This window comes from Doryrhamphus excisus, chromosome 4, assembly GCF_030265055.1.
Source record: "Doryrhamphus excisus isolate RoL2022-K1 chromosome 4, RoL_Dexc_1.0, whole genome shotgun sequence".
Taxonomy (NCBI): domain Eukaryota; kingdom Metazoa; phylum Chordata; class Actinopteri; order Syngnathiformes; family Syngnathidae; genus Doryrhamphus; species Doryrhamphus excisus.
In genome coordinates this window covers 17572570-17590890 of record NC_080469.1, presented here as the reverse complement: position 1 = coordinate 17590890, position 18321 = coordinate 17572570, and the positions used below count along the sequence as shown (strand labels likewise).

The 18321-nt window shown below is 41.4% G+C and overlaps 1 protein-coding gene across 1 annotated transcript in view; it reads left to right on the top strand.

The window, feature by feature from the left end:
• ipo11 (importin 11) overlaps window positions 1-5019 on the top strand; it is a 98998-nt gene extending 93979 nt beyond the window's left edge. The window contains exon 30 of the mRNA XM_058069566.1: window positions 257-5019. Within this exon, the coding sequence (XP_057925549.1) occupies window positions 257-421 (165 nt within the window). The 3' untranslated portion in view covers window positions 422-5019. The remainder of the gene's footprint in view (window positions 1-256) is intronic.
• Window positions 5020-18321: the final 13302 nt, after the last annotated feature.

The window sequence follows — 18321 nt, the reverse complement described above, 5'->3', positions numbered from 1 at the left end:
CTAAACAAGCCCAAGTGAATCTACACTGGCAATTTCAACTATGCTGGCGCATATTTCATTTTAACTTCACCACCAGAGTCCACCATAGTGCATGTGAAGATTATTAATAATCTACCGTAGGGTTAAATATTGCAATTGCTCGATAACCACCTTGACTTTGGATGTGGTTTGCATACTTGTTCATGTTCTGGGTAAACATTCTCTTCCATGAAACTATTTTTCTTTGTCTCCCCCATCTCTTTTTGTGATATCACAGTTGGCCCTGGAGGACCCGGTGCACAGTGTCTCGCTCCATCAATTTGTCTACGAGAAGCTGAAGGCTCAGCAGACCCTAATGGGAGACCAGGGCTTCAGCAGCCTCATGGAAACGGTGGACACTGAGCTTGTCAGGCAGCTCCAAGAGTTCCTGCAGGGCTTCTGAACGACACGGTCCTTCACCACCTCACACAAACATCTTTGCTCTTCATTCTCAGCCCCCACGTGTGGGTTGCTAATCCAAATCTTCCCAACCCATGCTATGCCTTATCTTTATTCAGAACTAGCCTTGTCAACTCCCGTCTGCTAACACTCCCATGCGCCTTCATCATGAACCTAGATTGATTCATATCCCCTTTTTTAATTCACATAAGCTTTATTGTGTAAAACACAAACATCAGTATAACCTCACTTGAGCTTCCACCTATCTCTTGGAGTTTCTTTGTTTTTGTTTTTTTGCCTAGTTTTGACATGGAATGGATAGAATATTTGGGGGGAGGTCGAGGTGTATGAAGCAAAAATCTTACTTCGCCTGGGACTACTCAACAGAATCGTCTACAGATGGTAGTGCCCACGTGGAGGAAAAGAAACCGAAGGACCTAAATCAGTGTTTACAAGATATATTAAAAAAAAAAAAAAAAAAAAAAAAAAGAATGTAATTTTGTATGTATGTAAAATATGGACAATATCCTGCATGTGGCGATTCTTTTACGTTTTAGTTTGTTTTTTCTTTTTTTCCCCTCTCCCATGTTTTAAAGTGACCATGTTGTCATAACCAGAGGTCAAGTAACTACTGAGTATTTTTTGTTATAAAGTTAGTCATTTTTTAAGCCATTTAAGACTGCAAAGCCACATTATGAATATATATATACATATATATACATATAAATACACACACACACACGTATATATATATATATATGTGTGTGTGTGTGTGTGTGTGTGTGTGTGTGTGTGTGTGTATATATATGTATATATGTACTGCTGCTAAATGAGGGCGTGTCAAAGCACTTTAATAACCAAAAAAAAAAAGTTCTTATCATTGCTACATGTTCTCACAAGTACTTCAAAGGCCGTAAACAGCAGCAGCATGCAGCACAGGTTGTATAAATGTCTTTAATTCAACAGTATTTCTTCACAATGATGTGTACTCACAACCTTTGATTTGACCAGCGATATTGAGGCACTATTTGATTTCATTATGGAAGTAATATTCTATTATTTTCATCAGTGTTCACAATACAAAATAAGCGAGGACTGAACATATTGTGATAGGAATTGGTTTCTTTGGTTTGGCTTTAAAGTTGAGGGATGATGATGATGATGATGATGATGATGATTCTCCATAATTTCTTCAGTTTCATTCTGACCAGTCTTCGTAGGAAGGAGTAGGAGTCCGCCTCATGGCCTTATTTAGCTCGTCGGCCTAACCTGTCATGAAAACTTTTTCTTTCGAGTTCTTAAATAGATAGACACTAGCTGATCTCTGTATAGTTGTATCCTGTTTATAGGACACTGTTTTTTCAACCCAACACAGTAGTTTTGCTTTTGGTTTATGTGTATGTTTTGATGGGGAGGCAACAACAAATATTTTTTCTTTAACCACACAGCCTTCAATAAAATGCAGTAATCAGCCAAAAAGTGAAAAATTCCATGACTGAATAAAATAAACATGTTGTGCGGAAGCTTTGTTGTTGTTATACAGTAACTGGGAATTTCATCATCATCCAACTGCATTATCATTTTTGATTAATCTTTAGGAGGGTTCAAAGGAGGGTTTAGGAGTTTTGGAGGGTTGAAGGATGTTGTGATACTCTTCTCTCCCTTAAAACCAATCCGATGTGGGTCAAGTACCGTAAATTCCAGACTATTGAGCCACTAAAAGAAGCTCTAGTAGTTCTACACTTGATCAAACTTACTTAAGATTTGTCTGATCAAAACACAATCGCTGCATAAGACTTCCTGAACCTGCTCTCCTAAGCATCATGGGAACTGCAATTTATTGAACCATAAATTAGCCATGCAGGGGTCAAAGTGTGTGTGGGGGGGGGGCTTATAGCCCAGAATTTACGGTAATATGCTTAACAGGGAAGTATGCACTACAGTGGTACCCTGGTTTTTGTGATTCATTACTTTTGAAAACCGAAACATCTGAAAACAAAGACAATTTTTTCCATTGGAAATCATGTAAATCCACTTCCTCTGTTCTAGACACCCAAATATCTGAACATATTTTTATTATATAGAATTATTCTAGTTTTACATGCTGAAAACAACACTAAATCCTAAATAAAATGACGTTTTTGTCGCCTTCTTCAAGAAATTTCAGTCAGTTGCAACTTGTTTTGGCCCCATGTTGGGTTAGTGATGATGACAATGCATACCCAAGAGTGAACAATGTGTGTCCTGCGTACAATGTCCTACACTAGACGTACACAGTACTTGACTTAGGTGTAAAGAAGTCGCGTGGAAGGGTGGCACTTGCCAATGCCCGCCATTTTTTTTGCAAATTGTGTGGCAAGCAAAAATTTTGGTTGATAACCCAAAAATGCCCTAACCAGGGTGGACGTTAACCAAGGCGCCACTCGAGTTTCACCCGAAACTCGACTTAAATTCGTTACTTTTGTAAGTAACGAATTTAAAAAACAATAAACAATCCTTCTGTGCTTTGTGTTATGGTTGACAAGGTAAGTAGTGTTTAGTGTCAGTCTCATATCTATTATTACCAATATTTCTACTTGTTTCTTTTTCATTGTGGTCGTACTAATTTAATAGTTTGATGTAGTCATTTGACAATTTCACAAATACATCTACACTTCTAATTATGTCCTGTTTTTTCCAAAATGCTCCATTTTGATTGCCACAAAGTACTAATTTAACAAGGGATTTTTTTAATTTTTTGCAATCATGTCGAACTGTACTGAATGTGGTTCTGTAACATTTGCCTTTGTGTCGCTCAAGGATGATGATGATGATGTTTGCATTGTACCCATTAATTTCCTAAAACAAAAATGCTTTTCAACAAAAGTGCATCTTCTAACTTTTGCCTTCCTTTTCCATGACGAAGATAAGGTACCATGCAGGCGATAGTGGCCGGCCCCTGCCAATTTGTCTTATGTACTCTCAGACATTGGCCTCTTATGTGATTTATCGAGTGCAAAGGGACTATTAAGGATTCCACACACCTTCACAGACAACACTTGTAATTCAAGAGAGTCAGTTATTTTTCTTGCTGTAGTCCTTGGAGAGCCACAGGTAACACCCACTAGACCAGCCCACCGCACGCCATACTACTATCGTGGTTCATTTGTGGCCTTCATTGAATTTATTATACACTTCTCCATTAGACAGCAGCATGTTCATCTCACCAGAATGTAGGATGGCTGTTAATATTCTTATTTAAACACCTCTGGCTATGAATACAGAGTGAGCCTTTTGGATATTTCATCTAAATCAAGAGTACTTTGCAGTTGAAATCACAGGGTTTTGTTGTCAAACTTGAGCGCTGACACTCTTGATAAAGCAGGCCTGAAACCGTCCAATCGTCTGAACGGCATATGATTGATTTTCTGTCACTGGACAAGATTAAAAATAAAAAGCAGCTGTCCATGTTGTTATTGTATCTAGAGGCTTTGGCAGCCATCCTATTGAACCGGTGCGTTTGAGTCAAGAAGATGACATTGATGCAATCCATTGTAGATTGTAGCATACTGTATTTGAGGTCAACCCCCCCAATGCTCCCCCCAATGTTCTTTTAAATGCCTTTTGTCCTATAGTATAGTTCACTCGTGCTGCGTTCATGTGCATTAACATCACCAAGACCACATCAATCTGTGGAAGGCACCGTTATTGGGTTGTGGGCACCTAGAAAAAGCTATAATGTGTAAAACTTTCAATGTGACCTTCGCTTCATGTGTTTTGTGACAATTAATCTGTCAATGTGAGTGTTTTGCAGCCGGACTCTGACAGTGACAGCACAACACCAGGCCGTTATACAATCACCGCATGGCCGTATGTCACTATATTTCTTACTTTCTTACTTGACAGGATAAATGCTAATTGCCGCACCGGAGCAGCCATGATTCATGACTTTGGTTTGGGTAAGTGTTGCATGAATGCGAATACTGGAGAATTATCAAGTCCCAAAAGCGTTTTTATTCGCTAGAGTGCAATTCTTCTACACCGCATGTAATGAGGTAATTAGTCATGTTTTTAGAACATTTCATTAATAGTAAAATGCATGTGTGTAATGGGGTATTATGAGAATTTGAAATTGTTGGAAATAAGTTGGTCATTATTTCAAATGGATTTAATGGCAGAAAACAATATATTTTTTTATTACTACTATTATTAATTTATTTTTAAGTTTGTCTATTTTATTATTTTTAGGTAATTTGTCATGTTTTTAGAATAGGTGGGATAATATATGACAATATGTTGGAATCCACAAATGAAATTTTGACGACATTAGACTCTTCTGCACTCTGTGTATGCTAGCGGCCCCGCCTCCACCCACCGAGACAGAGACTCTCACCGCCAAAAGGACTAATGCCATTCGTGCCAAGGTGCTGAAACCAATGCACAGAGTGAACTCTCTTCCTGCCTGTTTGGAGTTGGGAGACGAGGAAAACAGACACACATGGCAATATACTGAAAATTATCAAGTTGATTTTCGTGGGTGATTAATTATTAATTTATTGTGCCACGCCATTAGTTAATGATGTTATTTCAAATTAATTTGCCAGTAGATAATTACATTTTTATTCCATGGGAAGGAGGAAAAAAACCTCTTCAGTGGTTTTAAATTTCTTTATTATATTTTAACTTCATTTTGATAATATATTTAATACTTATTGCATATAAATATTGTTTTTATATTCCCCCCCCCCTCAAAAGTACTTGTAACATTATTCCCACAAGGAAATTTTAACTCTACAAAGGAAACTGAAATATTATTAGTATGAATTTTATTTTTAAGTTAATTTAATTTATTTCTGATTTTATAGTTTACTACTTTTTTATTTTCAGATAAAATTACAAATTTTAAAGGGCTTGTAGAGACTCTGAGCTAAACCTTGTCACATTGAAATGCACTCCAATCATTATCATTATTTAGCTTCATACTGTAATGCAATATTGAAAATGAGTCTGTTTTCGGTGTGAACTGCTCTCACAACAACATCCTCGTGTCTGCTGCGGCCGGTTTAGGCAGCAAAGTTCATAGCTGCAGCTGCAAAAGAATATTACATCAAGCATTCATGTCAAGACCCGGGAAAAATGAAATGTTATTCTTGAGAGGACAAAAGACGGGCAAAGAATTGACATGCCACATCTACTTTTCCTCAACTTGTGTTTTTATTCTCGCTGCTGGTTTGTTCAGAACAATCGAGTCTTTGCAGTCTCCTGTTGCAGTGTCGGCGTGTTAGTCTTACAATGTTCCAAATGCTCAGCACTTGTCAGATGTTGTAATTGGAACAGATTTTTCCAGCTGACATTGTGCTAATGAGACTATATGACGCTGTAGGCTGTTCTGTAGGATAAAGGTGTATCTTCACCACATTTAATTGCTCTGCATTGACCCCCTCGGCTTAATTAGAGGCTACACGCTTCCACGGCAGAAATAATTAGAATGGTTGCCTCCAGCACATAAAACACAAATATAAAGGTATTCTGGGCATTTCCCGAGGAAAAAAACGTACGCCCCTCACTTCTTTTCATCAAGACAATAAAGGGAGCTCTTGCTTATTCTTTCTAATTTCCGCTTTAGCCGGAAAGAGAAATGTCAGTTCATGTCCACACACCCCCGACCCTTTCGCAATAACAATTAGTCCTGTTTTTCACCTTTCGCTGCAGGAAATTAGATATTGAGGAAGTAGTCAGTCTTCATTTGTATTGACAGGTCTTTATGGAATTACAAGCCCCCAGGAGACGCTTTAGGGAGAAATAATTTTGATTGATGAAAAAAACTTTTTTTTTTCAGGTTCAATGGCTGACAGAGTTTGTGATGTCCATAACTAAATTTGGGATGTTTAGCAAGATATCGGAAATGTTTAATATTTATCTTTTAACCCATCAAAATGCCCCCCCCGTCCCCCCATGCCCTATGTTTTATTTATTTTCTATTTACTCTTCTTATGTCTACAATATGGGCTGCGCACAGTGCAAGTGGTTAGCACACGAGTGGTTAGCACACAGGCCACACAGCACACAGCTAGGAGACCCGAGTTCGATTCCACCCTCGGGTATCTCTGTGTGGAGTTATCATGTTCTCCCCGTGCATGCGTGGGTTTTTTCCGGGTACTCCGGTTTCCTCCCACATTCCAAAAACATGCTAGGTACATGGCAACTCCAAATTGTCCATAGGTATGAATTCATAGGTGTGCCCTGTGATTGGCTGGCGTCCAGTCCAGTCAGGTGTGTACCCCGCCTCTCGCCTGAGGACAGCTGGGATAGGCTCCAGCATGCGGTAGAAAATGAATGAATGAATGTCCACAATATTGGATAATACGAGTGTAAATGTGACTATAGGGGTGTTCGTTCATATCTAGATGGCTCTAATAATGTTTTGAAAAATAATTTAGAGGGTCATCGACTGGTTTTCTTTAACTATTTGGGGTTAAATGTGCACATTTTAGATTAATAATAGGCTGCATTCAACCACAAAACAGTACGATGTATTTACCATAGTTATTTTTGGAAAGCCGTGATAAATGCGAAGCTGTGGAATTTGAACAGTGAAGTGGCAAGGGACCACTTTAGAGAGTGAATTTTTTGCCCAGTGAACAAGAAAGTATCTTTAGTAGGAGTTGGTAGCATTTAGAAGGCGATCCACACGCCCGCTATCAGCCTGAGCTGTTAATCGAAGGCAGGATGTATCCACGCTTTCGGGTTGCTCACACCAAATTGCGACCCGACCTTCCGAATGTTCACAGCAGAAATAGACACTCGTCTGACCTGGATGTGTTTCCCCAATCTTCCGTCCTGTGTGAGATATGGCCTCAATTTCACCGTTTTTAGCTTACCGAAGTGGGCTTCTGCTTCCGTGGGTTAAAGATTCAAGGTTGAGGCGTGTGAAAATCCCTGTAGGCGGTGAAACCAGGCCAGAGCTTCTGGCCAAAACAAACATTCAAAGTCACTGCAATTTCTAAACAACTTGGTTGGAATGCATCAGGTTGCCATCAGGTGTTTTCCTGATTAACCTGCAAGGTAGTGAGATGAATTGGGACCAGACGGGGGGGGCATAAACGTATATACATAATGAGTGATAGTGCTCGTTATCTTAAAAATGTATTTCTATCATTGATTTGATTGGATGGACACATAGCTCCTAATGAATAATCATTTATTTGAATTGAGCACAGACAGCAATGTGGTCCAATCAGTAGATGAATTCGTACCTGTGAGTTGACTTTAGTTGTGCTGGGTGTCGGTCTTATCATACAACCTGACATGATAGTACTAACGGGTGGAATTCTGTAAGAGAAATAATCCTAAAGTAAATCTGGCCTAATCCCCTAAAATGGAAAGGAATGGTTGATAAGCAGCAGCACACAACAGCCGACAGATAAGACCTGCGTCTAATACGGCCTGCAACATGCCTTTATCAGTGGCATGATGAATCTAAAACGTCCGCTTATCAGTTGTTCTCCATTTAAAGGCACTCAGCGAATGCGAAGGAAGAAGAAAGGGGGTGGGTTGAATGTGAAGGACGCAGAATTCCTGACTCTGCTTTTTGAAGGTCTCGTCTTTGTTCGCACTGTCGTGCATTCATGTAAATACCTCTATGAGGCGCTATTAACCATATAAGCTAACATGTATAATAATCGTCAAATTGATGACTATTTCTGCAATATATTTCTAATATTGTGCTTTGATACTCATCAGCTCGTGAACGTATTGGTGGTAATTGTCTCAGTGGCATCTACGAAAAGGCACAAAGCCTATTTGGCAACAGGCTGTGTCGTTTAACCGCCGGTGCTGATGGGCTCTTTGATGAAGGTTGTAATAATAATAATAATAATAATTCTAACTACACAGTCGGCCATTTGAGGTGCTTGACAGTGTGTGTTTTCCAGGGTCACCCATGGGAGTAAAATCACCAGGACACACATTCTTTGTGTCTGCATTGTTTGTCTCTCTCGTGCTCTGCTGGTGGCTGATTGGTGGCTGACGGGTTTTTATTTGTTATTTTTTTGAGAACAGGACAACAGCATGTGGTCCGTTTGGAGAGATGACTTGATTAGTGACGTTTTTAACCTTAAAATGGGTCAGAAGTAGACATAGCAAACATAGTCTTTAAATGGGGCTGGGGGGGGGGGGGCAGAGCTCAGGTGGTCATCTCCCAACCTGGAGGTTACGGGTTCAATCGGGTGTGTTCCCATCCGTCAGCTTGTTATCATGTTGAGGTATCCATGGGTGAGATCACGCCAAAGATTATGTTCAAATTAATGTTCGCTCGTCATGTTGCCGTTATTTGGCGCCACGGCAAGCCACTATGTGCCAATCCCATAATCTTTGGGGTCAATTGGCACCAACTGGCGCCAACCCAGTGGACTCCTAGCATGATTGGCGCAACTTGGCTCGCGCCGTTACATTCCAGTGGATTCCAATAGGCGGATTGTTAACGACATTTGGTTCCACTGGGTGGACACTTCACACCGATTTTGCCGCTGTTTTTGTCGGGCCACCACAAATCAGTTGGGAGGCAGTTTGAGCCACTGCATGCCAATAGGCACCTTATTGGTGACACCTATAGGCGCCGGCACAGTGGACTCCTAGTATAAATGTGCTAACAGTGATTCTGTCTACCTGTCTGGCCTTACCCAAACCGACTCCGTTAAATATTCAAAATATTTCACAATCTAGTCAAAGTTTGCTGGTAGAGATGCACTCTACATTGACCTTCGCGAGCTAGCACCCCACTCTTCATAATAATCACATTTAATCAGGGATGGGTGCCCAATTCGGTTGTCCCAGAACCTGAAGGATCGTAGAATCATATCAGATGCGGTACAGTACACCAAGTCTTTCATTGGCAGGGTCCAGAAGCTGGTAGGATGGCATGTTCGTCTGGGTCTTGATGTTCTCTGTCCAATTCATTCTAGGGCAGCCAAGTATTCATTTTTTTTCTACAGATCCTCGAAGGAAGGCTTGATGTTGAAAACTAAGGAAACCCATCTTAAAGTCCAACCTGTCAATGGGGGAGGATCACTCTTATTTTGAACAGTGTTTATCCATGACGATGGCATGACAGTAGAAGAAGCATCATGTGTTCAAGAGCTGCTGCCAATATCGACGTATAATTGGACAATATAGAATACCAGTAAGAAAGCCAATATCCGCATTATCCTCACCATCGCTACGGTTCTATCATGCGGTTCATGTTGCTATGTTAATATAGGAGTCAGCGTTATCATGCACCTGCTTTGGCGTGTGACGTAAACAACCCTCTCCTCCCACCGAGTATGTCAGACTCGGTGACTTGTAATAAAGAAGGGATTAATGGGCACCTCACAGGTTCAGACACCTTTCTGAAACCCCATGCTTGCTTATAGCTTTAATTCTGTTGTAGGATTTTCACGTTGAGGAAAGGATTTGAACAGTGACAGGATTTACTCGTCAAATGCTGGCCCCCTTGGCGAAGCCGCCTGCTTCATAGACATGTCACGCAGTGGGTATGGCATCACGCTTCAGTATACAGCGTTTGCAAATTATAGACTCGACTCTCAACTCATTATCATTGTTTGTCATGCAGCAACGGGGGGTTACGGCAGGTTTCTGCTATCTCCTTCTGCCTAATGTTCCCTCCAGAGATGTTCTTTCCTTCAAGGATCCAACATGTTCTCTCGCAAACAAAAGAATGTCGGAAGACTATATTTGGTCATTTGCTACTGTGCTTGACGGCGCTATCTCACGTATGAAATGCTGCAAAGAGTCATGGGCCACAGACTCATGCACCCCACTGAACTACGACATTTGAAATGATGGACACTTTTAATCAAGTTTATTGGTCCGTGGGGGATATTTCTCGGTGAGTAATCATGGAGTGATCTATGCAGACCCTCCAAATGTTAACTGGTCTGCAAACAGCAGACAGGAACATTCAGTTTGGACTTACGGTGCACTCATGGTGCTTGGCGCTGGCCAAGTTGCTACGAATAGGAGGTCCAGCACGATCGGGCAAGAGCAAACGATGTCAGTAGCCACGTTTACATGAGGAGTTTTTCTCTTTCCGAATGACTTTTCAGAAAACAATGGTATACATGGAAAGGAATATTCCAATCTCTTGTCTACATGCGCCGCTATAATCAGAATAGTCAATGGGGCATGCGCAGAAAACACCAACATCACGTGATACCGACTTCCCCCGAGTTTTTCTTTCACTTGTTGGAATAACTCCGTATTGACAGTTTTTCGTTCGTCCAGTCTTGAAATTTAGTTTGGATCAAAAACAAACTTTCCGCAGCAGTCCAGTGCCGATTGCTCGCCTCCATTTTTAAAACCAAAGAACGTCTCGAGCTGCGTGTTGCGTCATTTCTGAGCATGTGCTGAAAGAACGCACCCGGGATAAATTTAAACAGGAAAAGATAAAATTCAATCTTGCTATTCATTCATTCATTCATTCATTCATTCATTTTCTACCGCGAGAGGCCTGGTACACCTCAGACTGGTGGCCAGACAATCACAGGGCACATATAGACAAACAACCATTCACACTCACATTCATACCTATGGACAATTTGGAGTCGCCAATTAATCTAGCATGTTTTTGGAATGTGGGAGGAAACCGCAGTACCCGGAGAAAACCCACGCATGCACGGGGAGAACATGCAAACTCCACACAGAGATGCCCGAGGGTGAGATCAAACTCTGGTCTCCTAGCTGTGTGGCCTGCGTGCTAACCACTCAACCACCGTGCGGCGTCATATACGCTTGTCTTTGTCCATTTATGTATTACACTTCTTCCCAAATGTTAAACAGTAGTGACCTATCTCCTCTGATAGCATTGTGACTTGTGACTTTTCTTCCATGAAGGGTATGAGATGTACCACTCTAGTAAAAAGGATGAAACACTGCAAAAAAAACTTTTTGCGGAATACATCTTTGATTTACTGTTTAGACTGTCATGACCCAATCCTTCTCTTCGGGTTTGAGTGGTGATATCACGAAGTGATGTTCTCTTCAATCTCGACCAAAACGCTTCCAAAAGATCGATCTTGTGACTTAGCCTTGTGATTCTTTTTCCGACATGAGGCAACTGGAGTACATCAAATCCGACCGTCCGTCTCGTGACGTTAATGGTGAAAATTAGAGCGTGGAGGTTAGATGATTGTAACTCTGTCTCTAAGTCTGTCTCGCCACTTAGGAAGCTATAAAAGGTCTCTGATTCTGCAAAGTGGAGCTTTTAATGATGTTCTAACAGTAATATGTGTCTGTTCAGAAGCACCAAATGTCTCCCTCACTTCTTTGATCCACTTTTGGGAGAAGAGGTGCTCAAACGTCCGGGTTTTCATGACTTCATTTCAACGCTAGTCACTCTGGAGGTAGAATGCCATGAGGCCATTCAAAATGGACAAATATAATTTGGCACTCACCATTGAAGCCTCGCCTTATTCACGTCACGCCAAGGACTGACTTAGGTGTCACCCTCCGTGGGACAGATTTGACCTTTTAAACGGAAGTGTGCATGCTTGAAGCAGAAGTGTGGTGTTGTGTCCTCAGGGTAACTCGGGTTTAGACGTGGTGTTGGTAACGTGGTTTTGTGTCAGCTCCTTAATGTTGCATTGTTGGATGTGAAAAATGGCCTCTATTACGTTGGACAAGTGGAGTAAGAAGTGCACTACAGTATAGCATCCTGGAGGTACACACTCATTCTAGTCGGGTTTAGTAACAGCACTTTTTCTAGCATACATCCAGGCTAGAATTTTGGGATTGCACTATTGTGAGACTTGCAATGGACTTGCAACATGGAGCTCATGGTACCCTCTGATTTAAGGCTCCAACATCTCCAAAAGTAGAACAAGAGGCGGAACTTTCAGCTCTTTTCTAGAAGAAACTTCTCCTACATTTAGTCTGCGAGGCAGACATGTTTTCTATATTTCATAAAAGACTCAGAACTCTTCTCTTTTGATGTGGCGTACAGTCAGGCTTATTTTGCCTCATCCCTCAGTGATTGCGCTATAGGACTACACCCTTGAGGGTTTCCTGTGATTCATTGTCAGCTCCTCCTCGGTAATTTCCATCTGTTCATGTATGTTGCTCATTGTGTAATCGGGAATAGCCAACTATACAGTACATGTAATTTATGCAGAGGTGGAAGTGTACACTCCGGATCACAATGTTGAGACTAGTTGGAAAAATGTTTGCATCTTACAGATGTTCTAAGTTGCATAAGAAGAAATGGGAGTAAGACCAAAATGTTTTTGAGTAAGCAGTTTTTTGCAACCAAGCATGAAAGACACATTCAAGATGATCTGGGGTGCATTTTCCTTCAATGGAACAATGGAGCTTCAGGTTGTGCAGGGGCATCAAATGCCGGATAGCTATGTGGCCCGTTGGCACTTCACCACCATTTTTTGCGTAAATGTAGGATTTTTGATCTTGTAGTTATACGGTTTTATAAACCCGAACACCCAATCCCAACATTATACTTATATACATCTTTTAGAGGTGATGATGCAACTCTCCACTAATGCATTTCACTTCAGATCAATTTGAAAGGAAAAATCACATATGAAAGGAAGGAGGAAGTGAGAGAAAATACAAAAATACTTCCCATTTCTGCCTTTGTGGAGGTATGTGCTCTGCTGGGTGATATTTTAGTTATATTTGATCCAAATAGCACTGGGAAAACAAAAAATCTAATAGCAGCCTCGTCGTTTCTTTATGAATCTCTATCTGACGAGATTCTTAAGATCCAATCTGCCCTGTTTCTAGCAAGTTCTACCCAAAAGGGTTTCAGTCAGTTTCAACATGAAAAGCTCACTATTTGTGTAACACGAAGGCGACAAACGTCACCATTAAACCTTTCATGTTTGCAAAAATGCCCCATATATGAGAAAGCGAGCCTCTCATCCTTTGATTGAAAACAACAAAAGTCATGTATGGGAAGAAAGAGCTGAACGTTGCGCAGGTGCGTTGAGGTCAGAGAAAGGAATATGCATCTCCTCTAAAAGTGGTGAGCTTCAAACGTCAACCTCTCGTCTTTGTTGTTCTTTTTCAGCTTTTCATGAAGTCCCTCTGTGACTGGAGTGGAGAGCTCCCACTCTGCCCTTTCCCTGTGTGTTCGCATCCCCACGCGACACTCAATGCCAGACGGAGGCCACTCCACTTGATCAAGGCATTCATATGACGACAATACAGAAATACGCATTCATCTATTTTCTTTTATTATTATTATTTTTGGAGACGTGAAGAAGATGGAAGCTTGAACTGGAAATGGCATTCAATTTGGCGCCAAACTCAACAAAAGTCCAACAATGGTAACATGAATAAGGAAGATAGTGCAACCTCCTTCTTATACCTGAATGTTGTCCTTAACATCATCACTGCATTATTGACTCTTTTAATGCAAAACGTATAAATGTGCAGTTGATGTGCTTGGTGGAGGTAACAAGTTGACAAGAGTTGTGATTTTCACTGAGAAATTGGGAAAAATGTCCAAATCTTGCAAGGTTAACACTGAATTTTCACCGTTATCGGAACATTACAATCCTTCATGTCCCACCCATCTGTTGGCTAAAGTTAAAAGTAATAGAGAAAGGCCTAGAAATCTTGTACTTTGAACAAAAAAAAGACTTTTCAGAAGTTTTATTTGGCCCATGCCCACCCAGCGTTGCTATTTACGGCTTCATATCTTCAAACGTCTACACCTTATCTTTCCATAAGAACATTATATACCTGAAAGGGGACCTATTATACTCATTTTCGGCCCTTTGTATTGAGTTGTGGACTCCTGTAGAGCAGCTGCACACAATAACCAGCACAGAAGGCTTTCTAGTTCTTCCAGAAACTGCACCTATTCAGCTGTATTTCTTTGGATTTTGTGCTTCCCGTGAAAACAGCGTGTTTTAATGTATTCCACCCACGGCCCGCCTCCAGGCTCCAGGACTTCCGGTGTTATTCTGGTGGTGTATTATAACGCCTTTGGATTCAGGCCATTAGCTGAGTGCATTTTCATTCTAATACCTTGTCATTGTTCTCTCTCTCTTTCGCCCATACAAGCTTAACTTTCACTTTCCTTTTTCTTGAGGGGCGCAGCAGCTGTTCTATAGACTTTGTGTACTTTCTTTCATTGATCCATCTACCCAGGTGCTTTAACCAAATATATCGCTCATATTTTTTTAAAAATACAATTTGAAAACCTTTTAAATTGTGTGAACATTGACTACTTCTCCCACAGCAATGCCGTCTCGAAGCTGAAGAAAAGAAATAGCTCTTAGAGTAGAATCCTAATTGCATCTCAGGCTGCAGACCGTATGTGTATGGTGGCCTCGGGCATGGTGGGATGATGAGTACCTGAAAATCGAATAAGCTTTAGAGGAGCACATAGATGCAAATCAAGAGATTACTAATGCATATGCTAATGCATATGCTGCAGACGGACACTTGATCTAGATAAAGGTGCAAATACGATTATTTACTTGAATATATAACAGTTTGAGCTGCTAGAACATGCCACATACAATTTTTCCCCACTTTTGTGAGAGTTTACTTTGCTGGTGTGTGTGTGTGGGTGTGTGTGTGGGTGTGTGTATGTGGGCCCTTCCAGAAGACACCGGCATGATGTGATGTAGCAGCTCCACCCACAGTGCCCATCATTTAGCATTGCGTGCCATCATTTACTGGGAAAAGGTGGGTCATCCAAAGGTGGTCTAAAAGCAATTTTCTTCACATGGATGGTGTCTGTCAGTCTGTCAGACGAGACCTTCGCGTACATCATTTCATCCGTGCACCTTCATTCACACACACGCACACACAGGCAGCAGGGAGCACCCATAGGACAAGCATGAGACCTCGGCATCCATTGGCGAGGAGATGTATTCAAGTGAAACAACTGACAGAATTGGTTCTCTTACACTAAAAATAAGATGACAAAAAAAAGTCTGCAGGGGTCACCTGACCTACCTGAAATATCGTCTAAAAAGCAGACTCTAGTAGACCAAAAGGAGTTTTTCTTTTTTTCTTTAATCAGTGGGAATTATTTGTAGCACCTCAGGCAAACCTGTTGGACAAGGGTGTCGCAGTCTATCTCATCCAGCCAAGTCGGGTGCCGAGCAGAGAGGCAAAAACAAGTCTGATCATTCTCTGGAAAACCATGTAGCCCTAGCATGGGGCCATCGGGAGTTTTCCCAGTGGGACAACCAAAGCTAGGCCGTTTATTTATTCATTTATTGATGCGCTTTACAATGTTACGCTAGATTAACTCAAAGATGTGTTTATCCAATTTTTTTCAACCCGACCGCTTGCACCCAAAGATGGATTCATACATCTTATACGTTTTTTTTCCAGGTGATGATGCCACCCTACAATAGAAAATAGCGTGTTTGATGCAGTTTTAAGTCAAAAAAATGACTCTGCCCCCACTGGCATGGAGCTGCACAGCAACCAGGAAATAAAAAGGCACCCGCCGTGCTGCACAAAGGAGGGTTACACATTGAAGGCCAATTTTAACGCATGCACGTTGAGTTAAAACAGGAGAACCGATTGGCATCCACTTCTGTCCACCATGATGGTGAGCAGCATCCCGAAACTATGCAATGTAAACATTTCCTATGCACACTGCTCAGCTATTAATGGTTCTAATAGACGGTCCAAAAGCAGTGGCGGAGATATGGGGTGGCCAGTTGCGTCTGTAGCCACCCCACTGGCCGTCTAGACAATTCAGGTATAATATTGCTAAATGAGTAATGGCCTCACGCTACTGCTGTAAGAGCAGTATAGGGAATGTGTTTTTGGATTATGATGACATATTCAGTCACAGAACATTAAGGGATCAAGAGGAGATCCCTGTGGGACACCACAACAGAGTTGCAAAGTTAATATCTTACACATTCATTCATTCATTTTCTACCGCTTATCCTCACGAGGGTTGCGGAGGGGTGCTGGAGCCTATCCCATCTGTCCTCGGGCGAGAGGCGGGGTACACCCTGGACTGGTCACCAGCCAATCACAGGGCACATATAGACAAACAACCATTCACACTCCCATTCATACCTATGGACAATTTGGAGTGGCTAATTAACCTAGCATGTTTTTGGAATGTGGGAGGAAACCGGAGTACCCGGAGAAAACCCACGCATGCACGGGAGAACATGCAAACTCCACACAGAGATGGCCAAGGGTGGGATTGAACTCTGGTCTCCTAGCTGTGAGGTCTGTGCGCGAACCACTCGTCGACCGTGCAGCCTCTTACACACATAGCTTCCTATTTTTCAAGCAATGTCTGTTAGATTGAGTATTTATTCAAGAAAAGCTACTGAATATTACATACAGTAAACAGTCAGAGAACACACTATGACACACAAACGGAACATATAAAACACCAGGGCCTCATTCATCACTGAGGACTGATAGTGAGTCAGAAGGCGGTGAGGTTTTTCCAATGTACAGTATATACGCTGTGTGTATGCGACACAGACGGCAAGGGTCACGGAAAATAAATGACTGGAGGCTCCATCCATTGGGGGAGATTGATGGTCACTGTCAGAGTGTGTTGATCTGCCCAGTTCCCACATTGTCCACCATTACCGCTACCAAATCCAAACCTCGAATGTAAATGTATAAATGAAATACAAATATCTAACTGCTTGATTTAATCATGATTCGTCCTTTAAAAAAAATAAAGCCATGAAACATAAAGAATTGATTTGGTGTATTATACCACAACACAACTAGTACGTCTTCAATCACTGCATGCTGTCAAAAATGGGCTTCGCTGAAGGTCAATGTGAAATGTGGCTTTTCTGTCAATCATGATGGGCGGGCTTTTTGGACATAAATTACGACACGCCTCTAATGAAAAAGAGCCTGTGGTAAATTCCAGTGTACGAGCCGCTACTTTTTTCTTGGGTTTATAGTGCAGCAAATTTATGGCTGAATCTCCTTTTGTAGGCTTATGTAGGCCTTTTGCAAACGGCCATTAACTGAATGGAGGCGTAATTGGCGTATTTACGGTTCATACAATACATGAGGATCTCGGTATTATTCCAAAAGTGCAGGGTCAGGCAAAATGATCTGATACATTTGTAGGTTAAATAAAAGGCAAATAAAGTAAAACTAAAATCAAAACTAAAATCAACCGGCCGACAGACCACCGCCAGAACTGATTTAATTTTAAAAACATAATGAAACGGCATTATATGTACTTTTTGAAAATGAAAAACTTTTTTTGTTTCTTTACTTTATTTATCTTTTATTTACCCTACAAATGTGTCAGATCCTTTATGATGTTGCTAGTACTGCAGACTAGCAGTGTCCAGGGCGCTGATCATTCCATACTACTTTGTCTGAGCTCTGGTGCTTTGACAAAGACAATACCCCTCACTTGTGAGTATGTTTGGTGGTGGTTCGCAATGGTAGATGCTGAAGTTGAGCCGCAGCACTGTGGAGGAAAAGGCTCAGCGGTAATTCACTATTCGTTTTTAAGAGATGCTGCTTCTCTGCTCCACTGTGGACGTCTTTGCAAACAACACTGAGCACGCTTCCAAGAGGAAGGCCTTCATGCATGATGGATGAGAAGATCAATGGAAGGAATCTGAACATTTTACTACTTTTTTTTTTCACTGCACTGTGGAAGGGCCTCTGCGCGCCGCAGTTTTGTACTGCTAGAAAATGAATAGATCTAGCAATGGAGACGGCAGCGAGGGAGACACACACATTCTAACTTCCACAAAGAAGGAAGTGAAGAAAAGAATTTAGTCAACTGAGACGGTTAGTTTTTTTAATTGATCTCAACTTGTCAATATCAAAATACATTGTTTTGCAAAGCATAGATCCACATACCAATAATTGTTCCTTCCAGAGGATGACACGCTGTGCGAATTCCAGCACTTTAGCTCCGTGTTA